The 18,428-nt window shown below is 49.1% G+C and overlaps 1 protein-coding gene across 1 annotated transcript in view; it reads left to right on the forward strand.

The window, feature by feature from the left end:
* ccdc33 (coiled-coil domain containing 33) overlaps window positions 1-18,428 on the forward strand; it is a 302,969-nt gene that overhangs the window by 154,061 nt on the left and 130,480 nt on the right. Inside the window, exons 9-11 of the mRNA XM_038784192.1 lie at window positions 1,666-1,795; window positions 6,148-6,281; window positions 7,998-8,069. Coding sequence (XP_038640120.1) covers window positions 1,666-1,795; window positions 6,148-6,281; window positions 7,998-8,069 — 336 coding nt within the window. The remainder of the gene's footprint in view (window positions 1-1,665; window positions 1,796-6,147; window positions 6,282-7,997; window positions 8,070-18,428) is intronic.

The raw sequence follows: 18,428 nt of genomic DNA on the forward strand, positions 1-18,428 counted from the left end.
CTCCTCCTGCCCCTAATTCGTAAATTCCTATTTTTTTTTTTAAAATTTAGAGTACCCAATTATTTTATCCAATTAAGGGGCAATTTAGTGTGGCCAATCCACCTACCCTACACATCTTTTGGGTTGTGGGGGTGAAACCCACGCAGACACAGGGAGAATGTGCAAACTCCGCACAGACAGTGACCCAGAGCCGGGATCCGAACCCGGGTCCTCAGCGCCGTAGGCAGCAATGCTAACCACTGTGCCACGTAGATTCCTATTTTGAAGCCCTCAGCTATACCCCAGGGCTGTGGCTGACAGATTTTGGCTGGGCCGCTCATCGCTACTTGAGGCGAGAGGGCACCTGGGGTGGTCAGCAGCAGCTTCGCTTTGGGAGAGGGGTCCCCGAAGGCAAGGCTGATGGCAGTTTGATGAGAAAGATCAGCAGTGACAACCCTGAGCAGCTCCTCGGTGAATATGTTGATTCTTTTTATTAGAACATAGAACATAGAACATAGAACAGTACAGCACAGAACAGGCCCTTCGGCCCTCAATGTTGTGCCGAGCCATGATCACCCTACTCAAACCCACGTATCCACCCCATACCCGTAACCCAACAACCCCCCCTCCCAACCATACTTTTATTAGGACACTACGGGCAATTTAGCATGGCCAATCCACCTAACCCGCACATCTTTGGACTGTGGGAGGAAACTGGAGCACCCGGAGGAAACCCACGCACACACGGGGAGGATGTGCAGACTCCACACAGACAGTGACCCAGCCGGGAATCGAACCTGGGACCCTGGAGCTGTGAAGCATTTATGCTAACCACCATGCTACCCTGCTGCCCCCATTATTTGTGGTTGTTTGTTTTTCTCTAATTATCGTTATAGGATCGCACTTAAAATGGGAAGAATGAATTTCCGAGCTTTTAAAGGGGCAATGGCTGTTTGGAAAAATAAGCTATCAGTGGAAATCATAGCATATATAGAATCATAGAATTTACAGTGCAGAAGGAGGCCATTTGGCCCATTGAGTCTGCACCGGCTCTTGGAAAGAGCACCCCATTTAAGCTCACACTTTTAACCTATCTCCATAACCCAGTAACCCCACCTAACCTTTTTGGACTCTAAGGGGCAATTTAGCATGGCCAATCCACCTAACCTGCACATCTTTGGACTGTGGGAGGAAACCGGAGCACCCGGAGGAAACCCACGCAGACACGGGGAGAAAGTGCAGACTCCGCACAGTCAGTGACCCAAGCCGGGAATCGAACCTGGGACCCTGGAGCTGTGAGGCAACCACTGTGCTACTGTGCTTCCCCCTCAAAGAAATCCACAATCTCAATACCATTGCCCAGAATTCTGCGTTATAACTGGGTGACTTGGTGCGGCGTGAATCGCTTTGCATTGGCCCAGATGTTATCTTAGAAAGACGTCCAAGACTATAGAAAACATGGAAACTAGGAGCAAATTAAACTTCGAGACTGGAGCTGTTGCGTTTTGTGCAGAGATGACACCAGTCTGAGCAGGAGTTTTATTAAATTGGTTGCCACGTTTCCTACATGGAAAAAGTACTTCATTCGCTTGTGTAGTGCTGTAGGAAATCCAGGCGCTACTTAAATGCAAGTTCTTTGGTTGTTTCTTCTGATGATCGACGGATCTTCTTCACTTTTCTTTGTAGGTGTCTCACGCAGGCGTCCCTCAGGAGCAACCAATCTGGGATTATTCCTTCTTGTTCCAGGGCCGGGACTGTGCTACCATCTTCACCGCAGGAGCTGCACTCGTGATCGAGTATTATTCCATCACTACTGGTATGAGCGCACTTTCGCCCGGCGTTGGCTGTGAGTGGTAAAGCTGCGTTTTCACAGCCGCAGTTTGCAGCCGTAAATCTCGGCTGGGTCACATAATGTTCAGTGAGCTTTGATCATTAGGTTTAGGTCCCTGGGAAAGGGACTTCAGAGGTGCCTCGGTGCCTCCCTGTTGCTGCCCTATTACTGCCATTGGGAAATCTGTACCTGAATCTGAGGCAGACTCGCTGCCGGTCCCTGTCCTTCACATGCCCCAGGGAGCAAAGAGGCCAGTCGCTAGTTCAGCGTGGCAACAGTATTGGATATCACGGGCAGCACGGTGGCCTAGTGGTTAGCACAACCGCCTCACGGCGCTGAGGTCCCAGGTTCGATCCCGGCTCTGGGTCACTGTCTGTGTGGAGTTTGCACGTTCTCCCCGTGTCTGCGTGGGTTTCGCCCCCACAACCCAAAAATGTGCAGAGTAGGTGGATTGGCCACGCTAAATTGCCCCTTAATTGGAAAAAATAATTGGCTAATCTAAATTTATAAAAAAAAAAAAAAAAAGTATTGGATATCACACTGCTCTGATGTCACTGCGACATCATGGTCAGGTGACATGATGATGCCAAGATTGAGTGACGCCATCGTGACGTCATGCTTCTGTGAAGTCGTCAGCTGGGCAGAGTGCTTCATGGGCCAGGTCACTGGAACTCTGCAATGCTGAGAAATATCTACTGCCTGCTGCACTATTTTGAGTGGAAATTATTTTTTAAGGGGGGGGGCGGTATGACAACGTTCCAGGGACATCGTGAGCACCCACAATTCACACTTGCCATGTCATTGGGTCGTGTCCGTCATTGACACGTCAATGGAGCATGTCATCACTGTGACTTCACTGGAGTATGACATCACCAAGACATCACCAGGGCATGATGTCAGAGCGATATCGTTGGAGCATTACATCATGATGACACCATTGAACTATGAAACCACTACGATGTCACTATAGCATGACATCACAATGATATCATTGAACTATGGCACCATGATGATATCACCATAGCATGGCGTCACAATGACATCACTGTACTATGGCATCATGATGATGTCACCATTGCATAACATCACATTGACATTATTGAACTATGGCACCATGATGATGTTACCATTGCATGACATCACAATGACATCATTGAACTATGGCACCACAATGATGTCACCATAGCATGATATCACTGTGATCTTACCATGTAACAGGGGAATCTCACGCAAATACTCTTTTGTTTGTGTGCACAATACCACTTCTACATGGTCCAAAGATGTGCAGGTTAGGTGGATTGGCCATGCTAAATTGCCCTTCGTGTCCAAAATTGTCCTAAGTGTTGGGTGGGGTTACTGGGTTATGGGGATAGGATGGAGGTGTGGGCTTGGGTAGGGTGATCTTTCCAAGAGCCAGTGCAGACTTGATGGGCTGAATGGCCTCCTTCTGCACTGTAAATCCTATGATACGTAAACCCACGGGCTGTGCTATTTTACCTAACCTATTTATTTGAGCATCACAATTGTTGTATTAAAATGGAACAAATCCACAGCCCATATCATCAGGGCAGACTCATAAAGCTCCCAACGGTGCGTGTCTTATCACCCCAGTGTGAGGGTGCCAGGTTTAGGAATGTAAGTGGCCAGAGCTGCCTCACAGTTTCCCAAAATTTAAACTTCCACCAGATTAAAGCTGATTTTTCTGTAGCATATTCCCGTCTTGAGGAGATTAGTGAAGAGTTGATTGGTCTGTGTGAGTCACTCACTTCATAGTCACTCTTAGACAGAAGCCATTAGCCCAGAGACAGAACCATTTTCATTCCCCTGGTAATGAAATTAGCATCACAGAGTAATCGTTTGTGTGTCTGTCTTTGTGTGTTTGTGTGTGTATCGTATATGTATATGTGTGTGTGTGTGTGAGTGTATGTGCATGTGTGAAGTGTGTGCATCTTACTGTGTATGTGTGTGTGTCTGTGAATGTGTCTGCGTATGTTTGTGTGTACGTGTATGCTTGTGTCTGCATGTGTGTGTCCGTGTGTATCTGTGTGTGTGTCTGTATGTGTGTCTTTGTGTCTGCATGTGGGTGGGTGTGTATGTCTGTGCGTGTATGTTTGTGTGTGTATGTCTGTGTGTGTGTGTGTGTTTGTGTGTGTATGTCTGTGCGTGTGTATGTTTGTGTGTATGTCTGTGTGTGTGTTTGTGTGTGTATGTCTGTGCGTGTGTATGTTTGTGTGTGTATGTCTGTGCGCGTGTGTGTTTCTGTGTGTCTGCATGTGGGTGTGTCTGTGTCTGCATGTGTGTGTCTGTCTGCATGTGTGTGTCTGCATGTGGGTGCATGTGGGCAGCACAGTAGCACAAGTGATTAGCACTGTGGCTTCACAGCGCCAGGGTCCCAGGTTCGATTCCCGGCTTGGGTCACTGTCTGTGCGGAGTCTGCACGTTCTCCCCATGTCTGCGTGGGTTTCCTCCGGGTGCTCCGGTTTCCTCTCACAGTCCAAAGACGTGTAGGTTAGGCGGATTGGCCACGCTAAATTGCCCTTAGTGTCCAAAAAGGGTAGGAGGGGTTATTGGGTTACGGGGATAGGGTGGAAGTGAGGGCTTAAGTGGGTCGGTGCAGACTCGATGGGCCAAATGGCCTCTTTCTGCACTGTATGTTCTATGTATGTACAAGAATCTATGGATGTCTGCATGTGTGTGTGTCCGTGTGTCCGTGTGTGTCCGTGTGTGTGTGTCCGTATGTGTGTGTGGGTCTGTGTGTGTGTGTGTCCCACCAGCTGACTACTTCTAACAGTTAACATCACACATGGACTTTTAGAATTCAGAATTAGTTTGGGTTAATATAAAAGTGTATTTATCTGTGATGTTGGTCTCGGGGGGGGATGTGCTTGTTCTATTCCCCAATGTTTTAATGGTGATGGAGTTCAGTCAGTCCAAGGCCATTAGCTGCAGAGCACAGCTCCTACTTGCCTGGCTCTCCTTTCACTGTTAGCTTCAAAACTCAATTTGCTCCCTCGGCAGAGAGTCCTGAGTGTCTGTGAGTGTGTGTGTCAGTGTGTGTGGGTGTGTGTGCGTACTTCTTCCCAGCACTAAACACCCAGCTGCTATAGGGGATTATGCTTAAAATTTAATGAAATGGCCCTCCGGCACACCGTTCCCCCTGCCCCGTGCCCCCCCCCCCCCCCCCCCCCCCCCCCCCCCTTGGGTGATGGTGTAAATGTAGTGTCAAGAGGTCTCCTCCAGGGTGCGCTGTGAAGCAAGATCTGTACCTTAACCCCAGCCTGGAGTTATACTGTCAGCAACGTTAATTCACCCTGAGACCTCAGTGATTTCCCTTGTGGCCACAGCACAGACGGTTCAGGAAACCCTTCCCTCTTCTGGGTGCAGGGGAGAGAAGGGGGAGGGAGTCCAGATCATAGGTGGGGGGGGGGGCGCATAACCTTAAAATTAAATTTAGGCTGTTTCGGCATGGTGTCAGAGTGTAGTGGAAATTTGGAGGGAGACCGGGGGGGGGGGGGGGGGGGGGGATGGGGATGGGGGGCAGGGGTCTACCTGGAACGGTAAACACCATAATTGTAAATAAATCAAAGTTCTTTATTTTACTAGATGTGGACTCCCCGTTGTGGTGATATGCCTATGCAGTTTTGTAGATAGTTAATGATGCGACCTCCAACCAGCAGGTGGCGCCAGATATCCTTCACGTGACCTGAGATACCCGCCAGTTGGTAGTGGGACGTACGAGAGGGTAGTCGCAGTTGGAGTAGTCTCAGTAGAAATCATTACAGTTCTGGTTGTGTGCCTAGTAATCTGATAGTCATCTTACCACGTGTGTTTTATTAAATCACCTATTAGTTAAGCAACTGGAAGTTTATGTACCTCATTGCAACGGCAGTCACACGGAACACAACACCCGCGTCCTTATTAAAACTAACTGTCTAACTGTATGGTGGAACGGACAATGCTGACCTTGCCTTTGGCCTCCATACTCTTAAACTCTGGTGTTCCCTTTGTAACCCACTCTGCCTCTCTGTTCTTCTTTACAACGTTCCTTAATGTCTTCCTCCCTGACGAAGCTTTTGGTCAATATTTCTATTGTCCCCTTCTGTGGCTTGGTGTCACACTTTGACTGATAACACGCTCAAGAAGATGCTTCACTGATTTAAGATGCCATAAAGATGCGAGTTAATGATAATAATCGCTTATTGTCACAAGTAGGCTTCAATGAAGTTACTGTGAAAAGCCCCTAGTTGCTGTTGTTGAATGGCCTGCTCTTGTTGCTATGTGCTCTAACCGATTGGAATGTGACTAACATGTCTCATTGTACGGTTCCCCAATAACAGTGATGAACACCGTCAGCTGGTACATCCGCAGCCCACTGGGGTTCTCGGTGGTGCCTCTGGCCCAGGGCGCCTTCCACAAGTTAATGGCAGAAAGTGGCGGCCGTGGATTGCGGCTCGATGGCCTACCTGTGCAGGTGAGTGTTATTCCTCTTTGGACCTTTTGAGGGATGGACCACCTCGCCTGTGCTGACCTCCACAGTCAAATAGCCCATCAATCCTCATTTCTGTTCTAGGATGTGAGGAAAGGCTCCTGGGACTGCCTGGTGTGGGGTTTGCATTCCAGCAACTTTAGGCGGATGCGGGGTGTCAGGGAAAGGCTAAACACTGGATTTATTGGTGTGTGGGTGGGGAGTAGACCCACATTTTAAAAGAAAGGAAGTGAAGAGTTAAGAGTCATGCCCCGACACACCTCTCACACTCCCTTTTTACAACCAGCTGTCCGAGACGCAAGGTGGTACAGAATTTGAATATTGCTGAAAAAGAGACATCCTGTCGAAGCTTTTTATTTTTGCACTCATCAGGACAGATGCAAGAGTGCCAAATTTCAAAGAGAACAACAATTTGTACTGCATGAAAAAAACAATCAGCACCATTGACTCATACAGCATGAATTGTTGCTCCTTTTGAAATTTGGCATTTTTGTATCTGTCCTGATGATGAACAAGATAAAAAGCTTCAGCAGCGTGTCTCTTTTTTCCAGCAGTATACAGTGGACTGTTTGGTTTCAAGTCAACTTTATGGACTCTTGCCTGGTAAAATGTTTATCTAATTCCTTAATCCAGTATAAAGTATCGATAAGCATGGACTCTCTCATAATAGTCGTAGTAGATGCCACCTTTTCCTGTATTGTCTAATTGTCTCTTGTAACTATGGTCCCACGTTCACCAGTCACCCACAACACATGCTCTCCTAAGTTGATATTTGCATGGACATGGAGTTCCTCCTGGTCTCCAAGCTAACCCTCCACTCGCAATCAACCCAAACCCACAACAGATAAACTGGACATTCATCTCACTAATTCTTGTGACAGAGTACGGTAGTGTATTGAGAATTGTATTGTGCATTTTGCCCTCTTGAGGCTGCCATATGCGCATGTACCAGCAGAGGGAGTCTGCTTGGATGAGATAGTAAAACAATACATGTTTAACAGCTGGTGCAGCTCCAATTATGTATGTCTCTGGCCGAATATATAACTGTATCAATCCCAAGGGCTCTGCAATAACTACATTGCGCTCATCCCACATTTCAAAGAAATTCAAGAGTTTCGACGATCAGACTTTCATATTTTTTCTCATGCCTATTCTGAGTAATTCTACGAGCAGAGCAGGAGGCTCCGCTCAGAGAGAGTTTTGATTAGCTCTAGACCAAAGTATTGTCATCCCTACACCCAGGGATTACAACAATTCCCTGAAACACAGATTGTGGAATTTTCTTTTAATCTTCAATCACCAGCCGGATATACATCCAGCTCCCCTTTTCTTTTAATCAAAAGAAGAGTTAATCAAACACTGTGCCTTCTTTTTTGGGCACAGTAAGATGTCTTACACCAGGTTAATGTCCAACAGGTTTGCTTCAAATCACTAGCTTTCGGATACACTGCTCCTTCCTCAGGTGAAGAAGAGGTAGGTTCCAGAAACATATATATAGACAAAGTCAAAGATGCCAGACAATCCTTTAAATGCGAGCATTTGCAGGTAGTTGAGTCTTTACAGATCCAGAGAGAGGGGTAACCTCAGGTTAAAGAGGTGTGAATTGTCTCAAGCCAGGACTGTTCCTTTTTTGGAGAAGTCACACACTGCTTTATATTACAGGCCTCATTGTGTCTATTCTGTCTCTCCGTCTCTCCGTAGGGCCACAAACTGAGGACAACATCTAACACCAATCCCACCGTGGGCCTCATTCTCCGTCTAATTGGCTCTGAGGTAATCCTGGATGAGAATACGCTTGCTTATGTTATCACCATTGCATTCAGTTGCATCTAATGGCTCCCCCATTGGTGGCCATGTCTTTAGTTGCCAGGGCCCTGACCTAGGGTCTCTCACCCCCCCCCCCCCCCCCCTCACCCCGATCCCCCCTCCCCAAAACCACTTATGGCTCTCCCTCTTCACTTTAAGACATTTCTTGAAAATTATCCCTCACATTTTTGCCCTCTCGTCCCACCATATCTTTGTGCGGTTCACTGTGACATTTCGTCGGGTGTTTCTTTTTGTCTGGGTGAAAGGGGCTATGCAAATGCAAGTTGCTGTTGAAAGCTCATCCCATTGTCTCTCGCTGTTGTTTCTTCTTTCCCGTAACCTTGAGACTATGGAATTCCTCATCTGCCATTGCCTTTGCTTCCTCCCAAACACATCAGGGCTTTGTATTCCTGCAGCTGTCTCACTGCCCTTCTCTCCGGATGTATCGAACCTTGGTATCATCTTCCGTCATGACTGTTGGCCCATCATCGATTCTGCCAATCAAACCTCGTGCAGCAAAGATTTCAGGCGCAGGACCCCCCCCCCCCCTCTCCCCCCCCCGTGAAGCCGCAGCGCTATCCACTTGTGCTACCGTGCTGCCCAACCATGTTGCCGAAGCTTTCTGTCTCGCCCCTATCAGGACAAACCCAAGAATGCACAATTTCAAACAATCGCAACAATTTATACTCCAGGTGAAAAGGCTGCTGATTGGTTGGCAAGTCAGCACTGATTGGCCGAGGCCTTGCCACGGAGAAAGCAAGGGGGAGTTATAGGGATCCCCAAGCTTCCAGGTAATTTAAAAAGGGCACAAAGCGTGAACATATCGGATGGGGTTCATCGTTCCCAGATGCCCATTTCGTAATCGGCAATCGGGTGGAGAATCCTTTCTGACGCCCAAATCGGGGTGGTTTTGTATCCTCCGCCCTCTCTGAAATTGCGTCATTGTGCCATGCGTCGCGCGCCATTGGTGAGTCACCTGCAGGCCCTCCCCTGATGCTCCGCCCCTGATGGGCCGAGTTCCCGACTGCAGCACTGTACGAGCACTGTTGGATCTTTTACCTCAACCCGGGAGGGCATCCGAAAGGTGGTATCTGAGACAGTGCAGCACTCCGTCGATACTGCACTTGCCTTCAGCCTGAAACCATCCATTTTCAAAATTCCCAACAAGTTTCCTCCGGGTGCTCCGGTTTCCTCCCACAGTCCAAAGACGTGCAGGTTAGGTGGATTGGCCATGATAAATTGCCCTTAGTTGCCAGAAAGGTTAGGAGGGGCTTTTGGGTGATGGGGATAGGGTGGAAGTGAGGGTTCAAGTGGGTCGGTGCAGACTCAATGGGGCGAATGGCCTCCTTCTGCTTTGTATGTTCTATGTTCTATGTAAGCAGAAAAATTGAGAAATGAACATGTCGATTAAATATTTTGCGTCTTCAGCTACATTTGAACCCCTTGAGTGTGTGTCTCAGATCTTAGTGATCATCCTGCTCAGAACAAGGACGAATGCTGCAGCCAAAAGCGGCACTGCCATAAAATGATTTGCGATAGTCCCAAAGCTACTCGCAAAAGACACTATATTAGGATAACTATGTCAGAGTAACGGACACAGGCAGTAAAACCATATTTCTCAAACACTTGGGGAACGAAACAATCGTTCCCGCGTGATGTAATATATCGGAACATTCAGTAATAACAGATGAACATTTGTCAGAGGGTGCATGAAGGCTCAGTAAGGCTGGCTTTTCCTCCTGCAGCAGTCACTGTTACAGAAATAGCTGAAGACAGAAAGCCTGGACTCGAAACAAGTAAGATTCTAACAGGGCTGGATCCATCCATTTTCAAAATTCCCAACAAGTTTCCTCCGGGTGCTCCGGTTTCCTCCCGCAGTCCAAAGACGTGCAGGTTAGGTGAATTGGCCACGATAAATTGCCCTTAGTTGCCAAAAAGGTTGCAGGGAGGGTTAGCCCTGGGACTGTGGCGTTTTGGACCCGGGTTCGAATCCCGTCCCTGGGTCACTGTCCGTGTGGAGTTTGCACATTCTCCCCGTGTCTGCGTGGGTTTCACCCCCACAACCCAAAGATGTGCAGGTTGGGTGGACCGGCCAAGCTAAATTGCCCCTTAATTGGATAAAACAATTATTGGGCACTCTAAATTTATTTAAAAAAAAGACTAGATGCAGGGAGGATGTTTTGCCTGGTTGGGGAATCTAGAACCAGGGAACACAATCCGGGAATACGCGCCCATCCATTTAGGACTAGGCGCGATTCTGTGGACGTAAAACCCAGCTGACCAGGGGTTTCTCCAGCTCTTATTATCATAGATTATCATAGAATTTACAGTGCAGAAGGAGGCCATTCGGCCCATCGAGTCTGCACCGGCTCTTGGAAAGAGCACCCTACCCAAGGTCAACACCTCCACCCTATCCCCATAACCCCACTCAACACTGAGGGCAATTTTGGACACTAAGGGTAATTTATCATGGCCAATCCTCCTAACCTGCACATCTTTGGACAGTGGGAGGAAACCGGAGCACCCGGAGGAAACCCACGCAGACACGGGGAGGATGTGCAGACTCCGCACAGACAGTGACCCAATCTGGAATCGAACCTGGGACCCTGGAGCTGTGAAGCAATTATGCTGTCCACAATGCTACCGTGCTGCCCTTGGCGTCTTGGAAGGATTTTCAGGCTGATGAGCAATCTGTCTGACCAGGTTATGAATGCTCCCTCTGTGGCCATCAAGTCCTGCTGGGACTGAAGAGTCAGTGCGTAACTCATCCCTGCTGACCCCAATGGGCCCACTGCCATTTCACCCCCAATTGAGATCTATTTATCAGCGGGACTCCCGCCTGCCCTTGGAAGGGCTCCCCCCCCCCCCACCCCGCGGTGGAAAGCTGTTGGCCAATCTGATTGGACAGCAGATCTCCAGCTACTCCAGGGACAGCGCTGCGGTGGCCAGTAAAGGTACTGCAGTGATGTGCCAATTCTTCGGTCGCGGGATCGCGCTTCAGCTAAGCACCGCGGTCTGGAGTCGGCGGGTAGAGGATGCCCTGTTTGGGGGGGGGGAGGAAATCGGGAGGGGTCGGGAGATATTGGTGTCAGGGGTAGGGGAGGGAGGGGAGTGAGCTCCCAGGTCCTGGAGGGAAAGGCGCCACAAATACGCCTTTCCCTCATCGAAGCACTGGTACACAACTGCAGTACCTTTACTGGCCACCGCAGCGCTGTCTCTGGAGGAGCTGGAGATCTGCTGTCCAATCTGATTGGCCATCATCCTGGAGGAGAGGGTAAAATTCTGGCTCCTGGCGTGGGACTTGAACCTGGAGCATCTGACTCAGAGTCAGAGATACTCCCCCTTGCCCCACAAGACCTCCCAATGGACAATATCCCACCCGAAATTACACGTGCGAGATCCCATTCAAATGTCCCTCTGATCAAGAGGAAGAGAAAACCGATGCGTTGCCAACACCGCGAAAATAACGGGTGGGCTTCTCCCGTTCCTCCAGCCCCGTGTCGCTCAGCGGTGCGCCGTTCGCTGGCCGAGGTCTTCTCTCTTCCCGTCGCTTGTCGATGGGATTTCCCATTGAAGCCACACCGCCTGCCGCCGCGGCAGATCCCACGGACGGGTGTGCGTTACCGGCGGGTAGAGGGACTCCCAACAGCCGGGGATTCCGCCCGACATATTTTAGACTTTGAGCATACTCAATGGACAATAGAGGCCCTCGATGGACAAATTCATTCCTTTCCCTCCCCCCAAGCTTCAGAGGGACCTGCTCTGCGTTTGCGAGGCAGCATGTCGCGTGGAACCATTTCAGTCCCTAATAGGCAATCCTTTTGTTGGACTTCATTTCACTTTAGTGTGTCCTTGTGGTAAAATGCTATGCCATTAATGCGAGTTGGAATAACGCATAATGATATGGAGATTTTATTGATATTCTGTGGGCGCCTTGGGGTTTGGTTGCTGAGGAGTCCACATTGGCGGTACTTATGAGTAATTGCCCACGGGTCATATCGAAAGACTGTGCGTGTGATACATTATTCACCAGGGTACAACTTAGTCCAGAATTAATTCGTTTTTATTACAGCTGCTTGCCAAAGTAAATTAACAGTTCCAGCCAAGCACTAAACTATCGAGGTATTTATTTTTGGATGATTGTTGTGACACTGTTTTATGGGACAGTAATTTGTATCTTTTATGATCCGGCTCTGGTGTGTAATTTAATATGTGCAGTGGCCAGTGCTTCAAATTCCTTTCCTGAATTCTGACCTCATCAGCATAGCTGTCCCTGGCTGATTTTGCTCAGTTTCTGGGCAATTTGTGTTCACTGGTCCTGGCGAATTCCCCCTCAGACAGAAGGCCCAGGGAAGATTAGTTTACCAGATGGTCGTTGCGCTGATATTAGACTTATTTTTTTCAATATCATCTTCTCATACCGTAGAAACATCTTCAAGGGCGTCAGAAAATTAATTATTTCTGAAGGGCTGTGACTAGTTTTCGGTAATCCCCCTCCTCTCGGAGGTCCGGCGACGAACAATGAACTGGGCTATGGGGGCATTTTCTTTGTGCCATGGTTTTGGGTGAGGAGAGATGGGTAGAGATCGGGGGAGCAACAACACAGCGTTGTGTGATGGAGGGAAGTGTTGCTGTGTTCCTCGTAGAGCATCAAAGACATGGGTGTTGAGAGAGAGAGAGAGAGATGATGTGGAGATGCCGGCGTTGGACTGGGGTGGGCACAGTGAGACGTCTTACAACACCAGGTTAAAGTCCAACAGGTTTGTTTCGAATCACTAGCTTTCGGAGTGCAGCTCCTTCCTCAGGTGGATGAAGAGGTGGGTTCCAGAAACACACATATAGAGAAAGATGCAAGACGATATTTGGAATGCGAGCCCTTGCAGGTAATTAAGTCTTTACAGCTCCAGACTGTGCGACTGAAGAGAGGGACAATCACAGGTTAAAGAGGTGTGAATTGTCTCAAGCCAGGACAGTTGGTAGGATTTCGCAAGCCCAGGCCAGATGGTGGGGGGGGGGGGGGGGGGGGGAGGGGGGGGGGGTGAATGTAATGCGACATGAATCCTAGATCCCGGTTGAGGCCGTACTCATGTGTGTGGAACTTGGCTGTCTGTTTCTGCTCGGCAATTCTGCGTTGTCGCGTGTCCTGAAGGCCGCCTTGGAGAACGCTTACCCGGAGATCAGAGACCGAATGCACATGACTGCTGAAATGTTCCCCGACTGGAAGGGAACATTCCTGGCTGGCGATTGTCGCGCGATGTCTGACAGAGAGAGAGATGGAAATTAAATGAAAAAAATGAAAATTGCTTATTGTTACGAGTAGGCTTCAATGAAGTTACTGTGAAAAGCCCCTAGTCGCTACATTCCGGTGCCTGTTCGGGGAGGCTGGTACGGGAATTGAACCGTGCTGCTGGCCTGCTTGGTCTGCTTTCAAAGCCAGCGATTTAGCCCTGTGCTAAACAGCCCCTATAAATTTAGATTACCCAATTACTTTTTCCAATTAAGGGGCAATTTAGCGTGGCCAGTCCACCTACTCGGCACATCTTTGGGTTGTGGGGGTGAGACCCACACAGATACGGGGAGAATGTGCAAACTCCACACGGGCAGTGACCCAGAGCTGGGATCGAACCTGGGACCTCAGCGCCGTGAGGCAGCAGTGCTAAGCAGTAGGCCACCATGCTGCCCTGGGAGAGAGAAAGAAAGAGCGATGAGAGGGGAGGGAGGGAATTACAGGAGAGGGCGCAAAATGGGAGATTGCTGCAGAGCTTGGGTTGGTGAGGTTGTGGAAGGATTTGAATATACTCGTACAAAACCCTGGTTCGGCATCAGCTGGAGTATTACATCTATCTCTGGCTGCCACACTTTAGGCAGAACGTGAAGGCATTGGAGAGAATGCAGAAATGTTCCACGAGAATGGTTCCAGGGAGCAGTTATGTAGATAAATTGGAGAAGGTCGGACAACTTCCTTGGAGAAGCGGAGGTTGAGAGGAGACTTGAGAGAGGTGTTGTGAAAGTTGTGAGGGGTCCGCACAGAGTAGATAGGGAGAAACTGTTGCCACTGGTGGCAGGATGAAGAATGCGAGACCACAGATTTAAGGAGATTGATGAAAGAAGCAATGGAATTGCGAAGAGAAACCTTTCCCAAGTAGCGAGTGGTTAGTATCAGGAACGTGCTGCCTGAGAATGTGGCGGAGGCAAGTTCAACCGAGGCATTAAAGATTATTGGGTTATTACCTGAAAAGGAAGAAAGGGTTACTGGGAGAAGGTGGAGGTGGGGGGGGTGGGGGGGGGGGGTTGGAGGGGTGGTAGGTGAATCAGTTATTTTTAGAACAGACGCAATGGGCCAAATGGCCTCCTTCTGTGCTGTAGCCAATCTGTGATTCTGTGATATGAGGACAGGGCTTTGACATTTGATAAATCAGGAGACAGGGCACGGGTATACACCTGCAAGGTTTGAGCTCCTGGATGAGAGGGAGAGAGACTTTCTGTGGAACAGGTTTTAGGTAGGTGACCATTTGGTGATTTGAAAGGTGGAACCTGGGAAGTTGTAAAGAAGGACGTTGATGAAGATGTGGATTTGAGCTTAGGAAGCAGCAGTGCTAGGATAGGGTCATTGTGGCGATGGACGTTAATGGTCTTGGTGATGAATAGGACAGAGTTCGAAACTCATCACATCACCTCAATCTCCACAATATTGCCCCGACTGACTGCAGCCACACACCGTTGACGTGTTCCCTATTCTCTTTGACTCATTGTTTGGTCAACTTGAAGCTTTGTACAGCTGAGGGCTCAGTTAATGCGGTGTTGCCACTTGTTCCACTAATGGCTCCACTGCTGTTGTGTAGCAACAGTAAAAATGCACTCAGCAGGAACGTGTGCATGATTCCCCTACACGAGGCTCCGAAAATCCCTCCTTTACCCCACACCAGTTTTGGACTGGAAGAAAAATCAGTCGGGAGGTTTTATGAAACGTGATCTTTGAAGTCAGATTGAGCAAGTGGAATGAGAGAAATCTCAATAAGTAACGAACCTGTGACAGAGAGGGTGCTGGATTAGCTGTGAAACACGATGATTGCTGCTTTTTGCTGAACTGTATCCGGAGGTAAAATAATTCTTGGGGTTGAAAGATCCAGATTTGGTCACACTGTGAGCCTTGGGATGGCCTCTTTGTCCTCGCTGGTGTGTATCATAGAATCATAGAATCATAGAATTTACAGTGCACAAAAGGAGGCCATTCGGCCCATTGAGTCTGCACTGGCCCTTGGAAAGAGCACCCTACCCAAGCCCATACCTCCACCCTATCCCCGTAACCCAGTAACCCCATATAACCTTTTTCTTTTAGGCACTAAGGGACAATTTATCATGGCCAATTCACCTAACCTGCACGTCTTTGGGCTGTGGGAGGAAACCGGAGCACCCGGAGGAAACCCACGCACACACGGGGAGGATGTGCAGACTCCGCAGAGACAGTGACCCAAGCCAAGATTTGAACCTGGGACTCTGGAGCTGTGAAACAACTGTGTTAACCACTGCGCTCCCCCCCCCCCCCCCCCCCCCCACCCCCCCACCCCCCCCACACCACTGAGCTACCGTATCCCGTACCGTATGTCACGGGATAAGGTGCCCGCGTTGTCAGGAGCCATTGGGGTACCAGGTAGATGGGTAAGATAAGTAACAAGCTCCGAGGGGAATTTTGTGAATAAGGGAAGATCAAAGCTCACATATTGGTTATGCATTGAGCTGGGCAGAGGTTCAATAATGACCTTCCAGAGCGTCATCTGTCATAGTGCTTGAGACATCCCTTCAAAGCCACTCCCTGAGGATAGATCTGAGGTGCTGATGGTTGAGAATCATGCTGCATATATTACACTGAGCCTTGAAACGTGAGGGGAAGGAATTAGTTTTGAAAGGCGCCTTATTAAGCAGAACCACTGCTGCTAAGCAAGACTGGTGTGTATCATAGAATCATATAATTTACAGTGCACAAAAGGAGGCCATTCGGCCCATTGATCTCGCTGTAGTCTCCTATTCATAATCTGCACATTTCAAAAAAACTTGATTTGAAAAATGATATTTCAGCTTCTGTATGAGGAGATTAATTTTCATCTGCAATGCTTTCCCCTAGTTTGTGCTCTAGTTTTGCAATCAATCTGGGCTCTTATTTAGATAGTATTTGAAACGCAGAAAGGCGCCCTTCGGCCCACTGGTCTATGCTGGTGGATGTGTTTCCAAAGTGTCCGTCCTCACCTTACTTAAAATCCTCTCAAGATAACCTTGCGTGGGCAGCACGGTGGCACAGTGGTTAGCATTGCTGCCTACGGCGTTGAGGACCTGGGTTCGAATCCCGGCCCTGGGTCACTGTCCGTGTGGCGTTTGCACATTCTCCCTGTGTTTGCGTGGGTTTCACCCCCACAACCCAAAGATTTTTATTTTTTTAAAATTTTTTTTTAGTGTACCCAATTCAATTTTTCCAATTAAGGGGCAATTTAGCGTGGCCAATCCACCTACCCTGCACATTTTTGGGTTGTGGGGTCGAAATCCACGCAAACACGGGGAGAATGTGCAAACTCCACACAGACAGTGACCCAGAGCCGGGATCGAACCTGGGACCTCGGCGCCGTGAGGCTGCAGGGCTAACCCACTGTGCCACCGTGCTGCCCTCCCACAACCCAAAGATGTGCAGGGTAGGTGGATTGGCCACGCTAAATTGTCCCTTAATTGGAAAAAAATAATTGGGTACTCTAAATTTATAAAAAAGAGAGACAAAAAACGAACGGCGATACATTTCCATATAGGTAGCATCATTGAATCTCTGCAGTGCAGAAGGAGGCCTATCGAGCTTGCACCGACCTTCTGCAGGAACACCTTACCGAGGCCCAGCCCCCCTCCAACCCATAACCCCACCTAACCTTTGGACAGCAAGGGGCAATTTAGCACGGCCATCCGCCTGTCCCAATTTCTTTATAACACATAAAGAAACATTCTAGCTTCCATTTTTTTGCTTCTAATTTTATTTTAACTTCAGTGGGATAGAATTTACAGTGCAGAGGGAGACCATTTGGCCCATCGAGTCTGCACCGGCCCTTGGGACGAAGACCCTCCACCCGATCCCCGTAACCCCACCCACCCTTTTTGGACCCTAAGGGCAATTTAGCACGGCCAATCCACCTAACCCGCGCATCTTTGGACTGTGGGAGGAAACCGGAGCACCCGGAGGGAATCCACGCAGACACGGGGAGAACGTGCAGACTCCGCACAGACAGTGACAGCACAAGCCGGGAATCGAACCTGGGACCCTGGAGCTGTGAAGCGAGTGTGCTAACCACTGTGCTAACGTGCTGCTCCAGTGTATGTTAAACGGGGGACCTTGATGACAGCGGTGTAATAAAGCTGCGGTGGGACTGGTGGCTGATAATTTGGATAGGTTGGGGGACAGTGGGGAAATGAATGCCTCTTTAGCTGAACAACATTTGTCATCCTTCCCCTTCACACAGCCCCACAGGGGCCACTCTTCGACAAGGGCTAATTGAATAAAAACCTGGGCTGGGAGCACACGCCTGCATCGTGGCTCAGAGATACACTCTGGCCTGATAAACCAGCTCAGAAGCAGCAGCACTTTCAGCACCGCGGACAGCAGCTGCAGGAAGCACGCGTGCAATGGCAAACAGCTGATAAACTGTTGCATTTTACATGAACCGGGCCTCTTGAGACCAGTGCAAGGGCGAGGCCCCATTTGCATTTACCAGCGCCCAGGTCTTCATCCCCTTTTGTTGCAAAGGAGGCGGCTGTGTTTTATTTTTCTGCCGCAGCCTCTTGCCTTGCACTAATTAAATGGTAGAATAGGTACCGACTGCAATAATGAGGTAGAAGAGCCGAAGAAGCAAATCGTGCAGCTAAACCTGTGTTTTTTTTCTTTACCGAACAGAGGTAACAGGGGCAGCAGGGTAGCATGGTGGTTAGCATAAATGCTTCACAGCTCCAGGGTCCCAGGTTCGATTCCCGGCTGGGTCACTGTCTGTGTGGAGTCTGCACGTCCTCCCCCTGTGTGCGTGGGTTTCCTCCGGGTGCTCCGGTTTCCTCCCACAGTCCAAAGATGTGCGGGTTAGGTGGATTGGCCATGCTAAATTGCCCGTAGTGTCCTAATAAAAGTAAGGTTAAGGTGGGGGGGTTGTTGGGTTACGGGTATAGGGTGGATATGTGGGTTTGAGTAGGGTGATCATGGCTCGGCACAACATTGAGGGCCGAAGGGCCTGTTCTGTGCTGTACTGTTCTATGTTCTATGTTCTATGTATCCGGGGTATAGAGAAATGAAAGGCAATGAGACAGCCT

This window comes from Scyliorhinus canicula, chromosome 24 (genome assembly GCF_902713615.1).
Source record: "Scyliorhinus canicula chromosome 24, sScyCan1.1, whole genome shotgun sequence".
NCBI lineage: Eukaryota > Metazoa > Chordata > Chondrichthyes > Carcharhiniformes > Scyliorhinidae > Scyliorhinus > Scyliorhinus canicula.